General features: G+C 46.4%; 1 protein-coding gene and 1 long non-coding RNA gene across 6 annotated transcripts in view; one reads left to right on the plus strand and one right to left on the minus strand.

The window, feature by feature from the left end:
- Positions 1-7,573: 7,573 nt before the first annotated feature.
- Positions 7,574-10,332, minus strand: LOC127057902 (uncharacterized). Its single transcript, XR_007776226.1, has 3 exons — positions 10,101-10,332; positions 8,356-8,545; positions 7,574-7,893 (listed from the first exon to the last, which is right to left on the minus strand). It is a non-coding gene; the product is annotated as an uncharacterized LOC127057902 (long non-coding RNA).
- A 115-nt stretch (positions 10,333-10,447) lies between these two features.
- Positions 10,448-13,653, plus strand: part of VPS13C (vacuolar protein sorting 13 homolog C) — a 206,751-nt gene continuing 203,545 nt past the window's right edge. For all 5 annotated transcript variants that reach the window (XM_050966954.1, XM_050966955.1, XM_050966956.1 and 2 more), the window contains exons 1-2: positions 10,448-10,615; positions 13,422-13,465. In XM_050966954.1, coding sequence (XP_050822911.1) covers positions 10,516-10,615; positions 13,422-13,465 — 144 coding nt within the window. In that variant the 5' untranslated portion in view covers positions 10,448-10,515. The remainder of the gene's footprint in view (positions 10,616-13,421; positions 13,466-13,653) is intronic.

A 13,653-nucleotide genomic window follows, 5' to 3' on the forward strand; every position in this document is an offset into this window, starting at 1 on the left:
TCTGAGAGCTGGCTTCCTGTAAAGAGAATGTGTGGTTTTCCAAGTGCTGTTCCTCCATGGATCACAGTACCCTTAAAATTTTGGAATGACTTGGCATAACTGGTTTTAGTCCCAGTGATGTTCATGCTGGAGTACACTACTGATCTCAGTACCTGTGGATATGTCACATGTAGCAGTACTTTACCCTCTAGTTTCCTTACAATAATACTGACTTGCAGAAAAATCTGGAAGTGGGATGGTCACCTCTTACTCATCTCTAACAGGTCACATGCCACCAGGGGCTATTTATATATTTTGACCTGGTACACTTTTAGAAGCTACACAAACATATAAGAAAAGGTCTGGTACAGAAAAAGTGGTTTAGAAAACAGACTTCATTTATTCCTGTCACATAGCAGGAGTCAATATATGCTCAGTCCAGTGGCTGTAAAAGGAACATATATAGGTCAAGATGCAGATGACAACCATCTTAAGTATTTGTAAATTAACCAGTGAAAATAAAAGGGCAGATGTTGACTTGTCCTGTGCAGAATATATGAGGTTGAGAGACAGAAGTATAGTGCTTTTCCCTTTATCCAGTGCCATAAATTACATGTGGCAGCTAGAGTCCCAAGTTGAAACATTTCTGATAGCTAGCTCCACTAGGTGGCTGTGACTATCTCAAAAGTACTGTGGATGGTCAGGACCGTGCACCTTTTGTACTTAAGGGAGGATACACATGTAGTAACTCCAAGTGAAGTGAGACATGAGGACTTGCTCTTCAATGCATCCCTTCATATTAATCTAACCATTCTTTGACTTTGCAACACAGGAACAGTAACTCTAGAAACTGCTGCCAGTATAATGTCTGCCCTTTGCACAACTCTAATACTGTGCCTATAAGAGCTGCATCATAGCTTCTATATATATATAAAACATGATTCTGATTAAGGCCTTACCTAAATTGCAGGATAATTGTCAAAAAATTGCAACTGAATTGCAGACAAGCCATGGAAAATTGTGGAAAAGTAATAATAGACCTTATTATTTGATATAATAAGGCTAATTACTTTTCTGTGATTTTTCTGCTGTCGGCAGCCCGGGGCTGAGAAAAGGGACTCCCACTGTTGGCCAGCTGGGGCTGAGAGTGGCCGCCCAGGGCTGAGAGCAGCAGTCAGGGTCGTGACTGTCAAAATTGTGGTGGAAGTCACAATTTCTGCAATATTGTGAATTAAGTATGGCCTTAATTATGATTCAGTAACATTTTAGATATATTGTAGAAACAATTTTGTTGTAATAATGTTTGTTTCTTGATCATATATAGCTCACTCACTGCCTTTTTATCTCTTTCTTTACACCAATTAACTTAACTAATCTGAATTTTTAAAAGATTATTTAATTAAACATAATCATCATGCTTTTTAAAGGAGTAATACTTTCTGTTGCAACACTTGTTGAAAAATGTATTTAGGACACAATGGGAAAATATTTTGTACTGTTCTCAGATAACAGCACAAAATAATGTCTTCATCATGTGAAGTCACTATCTGAATAATCTTTTTAAATATGACAGTGGTTCTGTGCTTGTGTCCAAATAAGGACACAAGGAACTAAGGCAAGATTTGCACCACATAGCTAATCATGGGTATAGAAAAGGAACCTTTGCAGTTAGGAGTACTGCTGAAAGTATAAGCCATTAATTATATCAACCATATGTGGGTGTAGTAGATAAGCATTGCATTTACATTCATACTTTCCCAGACTCATGCTGCTGTGAGTCTGACACAACCTGACCTTCCTCCACACTCAATAACTCTGCATGTTTTAAAAAAAATAATCAAATAAATTGATAGATGTGTAGCAGACAGAGAGGAGAATGGAGGATAATACTCAGATGAAAAAGAACAAATTTTAATTAATCTTCAGGTATTACTGAATCTGATACCTACCAATAGGCTGTTCAAAAGCTGAGTCTAATTTACCCTAACACACAGGCCATGCAGATGTATCTTACTGTTACCATAAAGTTATATAGCATATTGTTTCCAAGTGTAGCTTGATAAAATTTCCTTACTTCTTTTGAGAGCATCACTACTGCCCTCCCCCTCAAAAAAAATGGTAAGAGTATGTGAAACTTCAGAAGCATTGATAAAATTTTGGAAAACTTGGGAGCTAACAAAAGTGATTTAATAAATAAAAGTTTAAATCCAGAACAGACTACGTTTCTCTAATAGTGGATGTGAGCCACACACATGGGAGGGTAGGAAGGTGTCTGTAGCCACATGTAACTGGGACAGGCTCCTCTGCTGCTTCCTTGCAGCTTCTCTTCCAGAGCAGCAAAAATGGTTACCCACCTTCTTGTAACTGTTCTTCTTCGTGATGTGTTCCTCATGTCCATTCCAATTAGGTGTGTGTGCGTGCGCCGCGTGCACAGTTGATGGAAGGTTTCCCCCCCAAGCAGCACCTGTTGGGTCGGCTGTGGAGCCCCCTGGAGTTACACCTTCATGGTGCCGCATATAGTGCCCTGCTGAAGGGAAGCCTCTCCAGTTCCTTCTTGCTGGATTACTCCAACAGAGGGGAAGGCAGGTGGATTTGGAATGGATATGAGCAACACATCTTGAAAAACAACAGTTATGAGAAGGTAGGTAATCGTTTTTTCTTCTTTGGGTGCTTGCTCATATTGATTCCAATTAGGTGACTCCCAAGCCTTACATAGGAGGTGGGATCGGAGTTCATGGAATTGTTGGCTGAAGCACCACTCTGCTGAACACTGCATCATCCCTGGCATAGGAATGTAATAGGAAGTGAAGGTGTGACCGAGGACCATGTTGCCCCCTTGGATATCTCCTGGATTGGGACCTGGGCCAGGTAGGCCACCAAGGATGCCAGAGTTCTGGGTGAGTACGCCGTCAGAGTGGGGGCAGGGACCGTTGTCAGGTTGTAACATGCCCAGATACAAGATATGATCCACGATGATATCCTTTGTGTGGACTCTGAGAGGCCCTTCATCCTGTCCTCCACCACAACAAACAGCTGGTTTGACTTGCGGAATGGCTTAATTTTTTCAATATAAAAGGCCAGTGCATGCCGCACTTCCAGGGAGTGGAGCCTATGCTCGTGGCTATTGGCATGAGGCTTTGGGAAAAAGACAGGAAGGAATATATCTTGGTTTGTGTGAAAATTTGAAGCCATCTTCAGGAGGAACGCCGGGTGAGGTTTGAGTTGCACCTTGTCCTTATAAAAAATGGTATGGGGAGGGTCAGATATGAATGCCTTGAGCTCTGATTCCTTCCTGGCTGACATTATTGCAACCAAGAAAGCCACTTTAGAAGAGAGATAGAGAAGTTAGCATGTTGCTAGGGGCTCGAACGGGGGCCCCATCAGTCTCAAGAGTACCAGGTTAAGGTCCCAAGCTGGCTTGGGCCATCGGATTTGAGGATACAGCCTGTCCAACCCTTTGAGGAACTGTCACACCATCTGGTTAGTGAAGATGGAGCGACCATGTTCTCCTGTGGAAAAAGCCGAGATGATGGCCAGGTGAGCCTGTATTGAGGAGTGAGACAAGCTCTGCTGTTTCAACAGCTGGTAGCCCAAGATAAAGGGAACCAACAATTGTGTTGGAGGGATACACCTCTGCGAGCTCCAAATCGCAAATCTTTTCCACTTGGCTAGGTAAGTAGCTCTGTTCAGTGGTTTTCTGCTACCCAAAAGGACCTCCCCAACAGGGTCTGAGCATGTGAACTCTATTAAGCATGCAACTTCCAAGCCATGAGGTGGTGAGATTTGAGATTGGGATGCTGGAGACAACCATGATGTTGAGTGACAAGGTCTAGAACTAGCGGCAGAGCGATTGGAGTATCCACTGAAAGCTGCAGTAGCATGGTGTACCAATGCTGACATGGCCAGGCTGGTGCCACCAGGATCACCGAGGTTATGGCACTCCAGATCTTGAAGAGGACCCTGTGAACTAGTGGAATAGGAGGAAATGCATAGAAGAGGTAGTCCTTCCATGGAAGAAGAAACACATCTGCCAATGAGCCCAGGCTGTGGTTCAAGAAGAAGCAGAATTGCAGGCACTTCCTGTTGCCCACTGTTGGAAGATATTGCTTATTACATCCTGGCAAATAGACCACTTGTGTTTGTGAAAAGACATGCTGAGATGGTCCGCCAGCTTGTTCTGAGGCCCGGGCAGATAGCACACGTGATACTCTTGAAAGTGTCCTATGCAGAACTCCCAGAGCTTGGGGGCTTCCTGACACAGGGGAGGAATGACATGCTCCCCTCTGTCTGTTGATAAAAAAAACATCGCTGCTCTTTTGTCTGTCAGGACTGATATGCATTTGCTCTCCAGGAGAGGCCGAAAGATCTGACATGCCAGACAGAAAGCTCTGAGTGACCTGACATTGATGGGAAGCAGCAGTTCATCTAGAGACCAGAGGCCATGAGTTCTGTGCTCTCCAAAGCATCAGTGGTCAGACATAGCGAGGGCTGGGGTTTGGAAAAGGCAACCCCTGCTCACACCAAGTGCGGGTCGAGCCACCACTGAAGAGACTGGAGAATCCACGTTGGAAGGGTAAGTACCTTGTCTAGGCTGTGCCTGCTCAGTCAATACACCTGGAGAGGTCTGAGTCTAAGCCTTATGTGTTGCATGACATACATGGCATCTTGCATGTGTCCTAGGAGTTTCAAGCAACTTCTTACTGTGGTTATAGGTAACTGTCTGGGGTTCTGTATGACATTGTGAATGGCCTGGAAGCAGGAGTTAGGCATGAGCGCTGTGGCCTGTCTCGAGTCTAGCACCACCCTATGACCTCTATTCTTTGAGTAGGGGTGAGCATTGACTTCAGTGTTTAGGAGGAAGCCCAATGCGTCAAAGGTGGATTGCCTGCTGGTTTGCAATCCAAAGCTGGAGCCCTCCCGTGGAGTACATCTTTGTCCCGAAGAGGTCCAGCTTCTTTGTGTCCTTAGCTCAAGGGGTAGGCCCTTGCTGCCCTTGCCTCTCCCTCTCATTGACAGCTGCAACCACCACCGAGACTGGAGCGGAGTGGGTGAAGAAATATTCATAGCCCTTGGAGGGCACGAAATACTTCCTTTCAACCCCTTTAGCTACAGGAGCCAGAGAGACTGGCTTATGCCAGGGGGTCTTTGTGTTCTCCTGGATAGTTTTAATCAGGGGAAGAGCCACCCTGGTGGGCCCTGCCTGGTATAAAATATCCACCATTGGGTCTAACATGTCAGAGACCTCTTCCATCTGTATTTCAAGGTTCTGAGTGACCCGCCTCAGGAGCTGAAGGTGAGCTCTGCTGTCGGGAAGGGGAGGCCTTGAGGATGTTCCTGCCACCACCTCGTCTGGTGAGGATGCGGAACCCCCAACCAGGGATGGTCCCTCCTGCCCATCCAGTTCTTCAAACCACTGCCCCCAATTCGGTGTCCACCTTGGTGCTGGCCACGGCACCGGTCGTGGTGCCGGCCATGATGCCTTCCATGGTGCTGGTTGTAGCACCTCTGGTGCCAGGTGCAGTGCTGGTTACGGTGCTGGTCCTGCTGTTGGTGCCGGGGGTGACGCCGATGCCCGAGATCCATGGCCCTGGACTCAGTCCTTCTCTCTGATGCAACCAAGGAGCATTCTGAGACAGACCCCTGGGACTGATAGTAAGCACACGGGGTCCAGAAAGACCACAGTGCCAGTACCTGGGCTGGTACCTGCCATTGTGCCTGCCACGGCGCTGGGGGAAGGTCTGCACCACCTCGCAGTCTGTGAGTGTTGATGGCTATGGTGCCAGCTCCTCTGGGACACATAGGAGTCCATCTCCAATTCGGACTCCAAGAAGTCCGAGTGGAGACCATGGCGGCACCGTGCCTGTCAGTGCCAGGGATTGGTGCTGGGGAGATGAATATCGGCACTGAGTCATAGCCAGCTTGCCCTTGGACTGCACCGGTGGCTTCTGTGGAGCCTCGGGGCTGGTCCACTCTCACTCTGATTGGGAGAGTGTAGATCCTTCAGAGTTATAAGGTCCCAGGCTGCCTCATAAGTCTCCGGTGTGGAGGGAAGGCCTAAATCCGCCACTTGGGTCTCCTCCAGTGGCACTGGACTCAATGGCCCCTGCCGCGGGCCCCGAGTTGATGGTGCTGGCTGTTGAGCAGGAGGGGAGGTGTGGTCTTACACAGGTTGCCCTCTCTTGGATGGCTCCCATTCTGCTGCTTGGGAGGGAGAACACCCCCCGTCCATCTTCCTGTGCTTCTTCGTTGGCACAGGAGACTGTGATCGGTGCCATGATTGTCCCTGCGCCATGGTCTGTGGTTTCGGGGAGTGTTGGTGCTAATGGTCTCTGACCCCTGATTCCTTCCTCAGCACCTCCTGGATTGAAGCCGGTGTGCTGCGCACCGATGCTGAGGAGCCCAGTGCTGTGTCCATGGGGCTCAACTTGGACTGAAGGCATAGAGCTGCTTCCCTTAGCAGCAGCTTCAACCTGTGGTTCCTCTCTTTTCTTATGCGGGGGCAAAAACTTCTACAGATCTTACACCTGTCCATTTGATAGGACTCCCCCAGGCACTTTAGAAAACCTGTGTGTGGGTCATCCTTGAGCATAGGCTTCTGGCAAACCCCACACGGTTTAAACCTTGGGTTCAAGGCATGCTCCAGGCCTGGGAGAGGGAAGTGGAAATGGGGAGTGGGTGGAGGAGAACACCCCTTAGTATCCCAAGTTCAGATACCAAAACTAACTATAAAACAACTTTTAAAAAAATTTGTCTTTTAACTATTTACAGAGAGACTATGCTAGAGGATCGCTTGTGAAGACAGAAGATGAAACGCTCCAACAACCGTCACTGGTGGTAACAAGGAACTGGAGAGGAAGCGGGTTGGCAAGGCCCTATATGTGGCACCATGAAGGTGCGACTCAAGGGGGCTCCACAGCAGACCCAAGGGGTACTGGTAGGGGAAAAACCTTCTGGGGACTGCATGTGGTGTGCGTACACACACCTAATTGGAATCGATATGAGCAAACACTTGAAGAAGAACTGTGCTCCAGGACTAGGCGGATGGATTATAAATACAAGAGTGTAGCAAATCAACCCAGAGCCCCCTTCTGAAGACAATGAGGGGGCTGAATGCACACAGCAAGGGACATGTACTTCTTGAAGGGACCATTGTTTTTTCTTTCTCCTGTTGGCCTACCCACTTCTGAGACTGAAGAGGCCACTTAATACAAGTAGACAGTAACTGCCCTTCCATTTATGCTTTCATATTGCTCTTATGTATATTCTATAGGTGGGACAGGTACTGAAGTTTGTTAAGGTTGTCAAACACTAAGACAATTTTCAAATCACTTATAATTTTACTAGATTTAAACTGTTCAAGTTCAAAGTACCCATATGGTGTGTCTGCTTTAGGCTGAAATATTTTTGAGTCTCCTCAAAAATAAACAAACCAAAACAGATCAGCAGTTTCCGGGAATGAAATTAGGGAAAAAAATGCTGTTATATACCTCTTAATGAATAGGTTGCAAGTTTTTGCTTTATTTATTTATTTTTTGGAAGCTCCAGCTTCTCCAAGATTTGGAACAAAGACTTAAAATTCAGAGGGGGGCTTGCCCTGGTTTCAGGGATGTGTCTTGGCACTCCTAGCAGAGATCTGGCCAAGTTGTAAACCTTCTAAAAATCTGTTTGAACAGGCTCAGTAGTGACTTATTGAAGTTTTACTGCTAAAATTCTCAGAACAGTTTGTCTGCACTGAGCATACTCCAACGCAGGGTTGCAGCCACTGACTAGGACTTTATTTGAAATAGCAGCTTCTGGCTGCTATAAGATGGATACAGGAATTGACAATTGCTGGACTGTTTCTCCGATGCTCTCAGTTCTTTCTCCATATTCCTTATGGACTTTCAGACAGTGTGGAGGAGGAAGCTACCTCAGCTGAAGGAGAGAGGGGACAAGACTTAGTATTGGGTTGATGGTGGGGTAGATGGGACAAGGAGCCACGGGCACAAAAATGGAACTGCCCGGATAAAGAGAGTGGGAGGTGAGTTGAAACGGGCTGCACAACTCAGATTGGGGAAGCAGCTGAAGGGCATGGAACAGGGTTGCCTGAGCGCTAGTAGGAGAAGAGACAGTGCAGGAAGAGGAGGAGTTGTGGGGAATGGGGACGGGCAAGACAAGGAGACCAGAGAGGAGGGTCTGTGTGTAAAAGAGGAGGGTTGGGGAGGAGCACTGAGGGGAGACTAGAACTGGTTAGGAAATGGGTCTAGAAGAGAGGCAAGAAGACTCTGGAGGTGGGGAAGACTGGGATGAGGAAGGGACAAGACTGGGACAGGTTCAAAGGGACTGGGCAAAAGGGGTCACACTTGCAGGCAACAGGGGACAAAAGAGCATGCCTACTAGCGCATGCTCCTCTCCAGAGCCTGGAACTGAACCCAGTATTCCAGTGTCTCACATTCCTCTGCTGTCAGCAAATATCCATGAAACTCTAGTGATGGCTCAAGTAGAGAATGACGGTCTACCACTTCTGTTAGTTACTCCATTAGCTCAAGAGTCAATAGTTTGTATGACGGATCAAAAGCTTCCAGTCCTGTTGATGAACCACATGGATGTCAATATAACTCTATGTCAGTGGTTGGCAACCTTTCAGAAGTGCTGGGCCGAGTCTTCATTTATTCACTCTAATTTAAGGTTTCGCATGCCAATAATATATTTAAACATTTTTAGAAGGCCTCTTTCTATAAACCTATAATATATAACTAAACTATTGTTGTATGTAAAGTAAATAAGGTTTTTAAAATGTTTAAGAAGCTTTTAAAATTAAATTAAAATACAGAGCCCTCCCCTCCCGACCGGTGGCCAGGACCCAGGCAGTGTGAATGTCACTGAAAATCAGATGACGTGCTGCCTTTGGCACGCGTGCCATAGGTTGCCTACCTCTGCTCTATGTGATGGAATTAGTTTTTTCAGTTTTTTTTAAACCTAGCAAATCACACAGACACACAAAATCCACCCTGAGCTACTTTATATGGCTCACATTCATTCATAACTCTCCCTCACCTACAAATCCCTTACACCTACCTTTAAGTTTATAAGTAAGTCAACTAATAATGATTTACAGAGGTGTAACTGAGGATATGTATATATTTAAAAAAAAATCAAATGCAAGTAATAGGGTTTGATCAATCTTCACCCTGACCACTTGCCTGGTACATTGTATCTTTGAACCATCCTTCATCGTTTTCAAAACTGTTGGTGCTTTGGGGCAGGATTGGTTTCCTTCTGTATGCCTGAACACATACAGTGAGTTAATGTAATATAAATGATAGTAAAGGGATATGAGAGATTGTTGAGTTTGGAGTACCTAAAGTGCAGCAACATCATGGCTCACAGCTGAACTGCTGTATGAACAAGGTGCAGGTGCGCCACCTGCAGCCATAAAATCTGCCATTCTATGTCTCTACAATCTTCAGTGAAAATGGGTTTAGATTTCATGGTGGAAGATGAATTCCCATTATTTTCCATAAAAGCTGTGATAGGGTCATAAGGAATTTTCTGTGTTTGTAGATGGAGCCTATATATGATGACTATTAGTGTATTTTAAGGAATGTTCCTTATTTGGTGCCTAATCTGGGCTCCTGAGTTAACCAGGCACAGCTATATAGTAAGCAGTGCCCATGCAGAGGAACACAGAGTATGATGCCAAGGTGTGATCTGCAACCGTAAATGAAGTACTGTAAGATGGTGTGTCTGAAATATGTTTTGTCCCACATTATTCATACATTTGTCCTTGGCCTCCTTGAAATGTGCAATCTGTGTATCTGAATGAGAGGGGGCAGCCAGTGAGGTGACCACTCTCTGTCTTTGCAGAAAGGGCTTTGTTTACAGAATCTGACCCCACGGGTTTGACACAAACAATACCACGACAATCAGCAAGTGATGAGCAGAGCTGCTGAAACTGACAGGCTGCCTTAGCCCATGGACACCTCAAGGAGCTGGCCCTCGCTGCTGGGGAATGGGGTGACTCTGTCCTGCCGCTGCCAGTGAGCTCTCTGCGAGCTCAGGCTGTGGGGGTCCCGTGCTCTGAACACCCCTAGCCCTGCCGCAGCCTTTCCTCCGCTCCGAGCCAAGCCTCACAACCCTACCTGTCTGGGGGAGCGAGATGTGGGGGCCGCGCTTGTCCCAGCGCCAGGGCAGGAGACCCCCCCCCCATCCTTCCCCGGAGGGGGCGGCCCATTACCCCGCCGTGCAGCGGAGCTCCCCGGGCCGTGCGCAATACGAGGTTGCGCTGGGACTGTTGCGGGGAGCGGGGCCAGAGGGGGGAGGGGGGATCCCCACCCCTTGCGGACCGGCCAGGCTCGCGATGCTGTGAGTGACAGGGCGGCCAGGGTCTGACAGCAGGTTCCACGGCGCAGTCACGCGCTAGCTGCGGCGAGGACCCGCCCCCTCCAGTCACATGACAGCGGGGCGCTATCGGGGGCGTGGCAGGCTTCCTTCCCGTGTGTGTCCCCCCCGCGCAGCTAAGCCCGAGGGTGCGCCCGTGCTCCGCCGCCCGCCGCCATGGTGCTGGAGTCGGTGGTGGCGGACCTGCTCAACCGCTTCCTGGGCGACTACGTAGAGAACCTCAACAAGTCTCAGCTCAAGCTGGGCATCTGGGGGGGTAAGCGCGGGGCGGTGCCTGAGAACCCCCCCCTCCCCCCCAGCGCTGCCTGCCGTTAGCTCGCAGCCCGGCATGGGATGCTGCCCCCGGCTTGGTTCCGCCCCCAGCGCTGCCTGCACGGGCTCCGACCGTTAACCCCCCTCCCCCAGCGCTGGGCCTGTGGCCGGGCTGCCTCCTTCCGCGCTCGACAGCGTCCGAGGCCGGGCTCCTGCTCTGTCACCCGGGGTGCCGAGTTCTTGGGGCGGGGTGCAGCCAGCGCCCCAGGTGTCCTCGGCTCTGCCGAGCCCCGGGACAGCCCGGCAGCGAGGACCTGGAGTTCGATGTTTGCAAATGGGGGGGGGGGGGTGAGAGGGGAGGATAAGTTTGGGATGCCTGGTTTTTGCATGTCCTCCCCCCGGGTGGGGGCTGGGTATGGGTGCAGGGTGTAGAGAGGAATTCAGAATCATTCTGCCCTGTCGGCCCCTGCTGTGAGAGGAAATTAACATTGCAGGTGAGACACTGCGGCCAGCTGCCGGAAGTCTCGTAAAAAAACAAAAACCACAAAGCAAATCCTGGTTCAGGAGGGAGCTTTTGCAGAGAGTTGTTTGCTCTGTTGGGCTGGTCTGAAGCAAGAAGCTAACCGAGAGGCGCGACAATGAGGTCATTAGGCCAACAAGCAAAACAAGTACTTCTTTAAATCAGCTAGTCTGGGGAGTATTAAAGGAACTATGTTGTGTTGGCAGAAAAAAAGTGGGTTGTATATATGCATGTGTTGCTTTGGCTGGGAGATGGAGGAGGTCTCAGTTGCTGAGCAGCACCTGATATTTTTGTGGACAGTACTGTTGACGTTAACTTGGAAGTAGAGGAATTGAACATTATAAAACATTATCGTAATAATATTGGAAATACATGTCACTCTGTCTGGCTTGTCTCATGACAATGAGTGCCTGCCTCAGGGCAGACACTCCAACCTGGTGGCATGTTCTCTAATTATACTTCATGGAGCAAGTAACTCCTAAAGTATTACAATAGTCTTATAATAGAGTCATAGATAGTCCCCTTAGACAATCCAATCTATCTTGCTGCTCAGGTAAGATGGACTATGTGGTAAATGCTCACTTATACCAGAAGTCACAAATATTCCCAATTACATCCAGTCCCAAGAGACCAGTCACTTACCCAGGTCAATTTGCATCCTAGCTCTCTCACAATGCGGTGTAGCCAAGATTATAGTAAACTAACTAATGGTTTATTAGCTAAGAAAAGGAAATGAGAGTTATTGAGAGGTTAAAGGAGGTACAAATATACATACAGGTGGGACACTATCTGTAATTTTAAAAGGTAACATAGATTTATTAAATTGCCAGTTTCCCAAAAGTCATTAGGGCTATTCAGAATAACTTTAGAGATCTTCATCTTCTCAGTGGGTTGTTCTGCCATGTTAAAATCCAAGCAGTCCAGAGATGAAATTTGTCCTTGTGTCCATATTTACAGCTTATCAAAGAAACCAGCTGACAGTAACAGATCTCACACAAGTCTCTTCTTCAGGTCTCTTCTTCACTGTGCTGAGGGAGGGGGAAGGAATGCACTTAAAGAGTTTGGTCCTTGAGCTCATGCAATGGATCATTTGTGTTTAATTAACAGGATTTATCATCTTCCTGTGAGAGATCATTAGTTGCATTATGCAAGGCTTATTTCTGGTTTGATGAGTTATTTAGTTATAGGAGTATATGCAATGTAAATGTTTGCTATTACTTTGTAACAGGATACAGATAAGTGAAAACAATGCCTGCAGAATCCCATTAGTTTTCATGAAGTTAAATACCACATACATTCCTATATATGTAACAATCACTTTGATCTATATTAATAAACAAGTGAATTTGCTTGGCTCCCAGCTGTGAGTTTCAGTTCTCATCTGTTTCCTATATCTTGCCCAGAGCTGGCACTTGGCTTACCAGCATCACATAACTCATCCTCTGTGTTTATTTCTGTGCTTATACTATGTGTGGTGCTTTATTGGGCCAATAAAATGGATGGAACTCCTGCTGTAAGGAGTTTAATACTTTTTAAAAAGTCATAGCAACGTTAAAGGGATAATTCCCCTCTCCCCCCACCTTTTTTGCTTTACTGCACACTTTCCCCCCCTTGTTGCAATGGTAAGTGATGTATGCCTGCAAACTTACTGATTACTAACGGCATATTTGTTGTAAGCCATGCATATAATTACAGCACAGGGAAGCTGATTATGTATGTTTCCATCATTGTTATGTAATCCTTTGAGCCTCCAACTCTTTCATCTGGGAATGATATTTCAATTCTGATGCCTAAGGCAAGTGGAGTATGAAGAGCAACAAGTGTTTGAAATCAAGCAATTTTTAAAATAAGTTTACAATAGTTGCAGGAACTAATCTGCCCCAGGATGCGCACACAAATGTTTGTAGTTTTTTTTTTACAATTGATATATTTTTGTTAAATGTTTCTTTTCCTATTGTTCAAAGACCCAGTTAAAAAAGGGAAACCAAGAGACTATGTAGGTAATTTAGTGCAACTAACAACACATACTCAGTTCTGTCAAATGAACAAAGTAAACAAATGGAAAAAATACTAATGTTTTTCTCTTACTATGTTATCTTTTAAAACAAAAATAGTAACACACGCACACACCCGTCACATTTTGCAATACTTAATTTCTCCAGGGGTATGAGAGTTATTTATGTTCCCTCACCCCCATCTCAGAAAAAATGCCTCTTCCTATTTTGTTAAATAATACTGTAGTCCTGCTTATTTACAGGAGTATTGATAATTTTAATCTTCTGCTTTATAGGTAATGTGGCACTTGATAACTTGCAGATAAAAGAGAATGCACTGGTAAGTATGTTAATATAATCAGTTGCTGTTTAGGATGCTTTTTAATGGGTTGCAATGGCCAAGCTCTATAATATAAAACTACTGACTTAGGAATTTGACTTTTATAATGTTTATTATTCAGATTTGAGTTCTAGTGCAACAGTAATACATAGAAGCTTGAAAGGATAAGAAAAAAAAGATTTCAGTCT

The sequence above is a fragment of the Gopherus flavomarginatus genome, chromosome 9, assembly GCF_025201925.1.
Source record: "Gopherus flavomarginatus isolate rGopFla2 chromosome 9, rGopFla2.mat.asm, whole genome shotgun sequence".
Taxonomy (NCBI): Eukaryota; Metazoa; Chordata; order Testudines; family Testudinidae; genus Gopherus; species Gopherus flavomarginatus.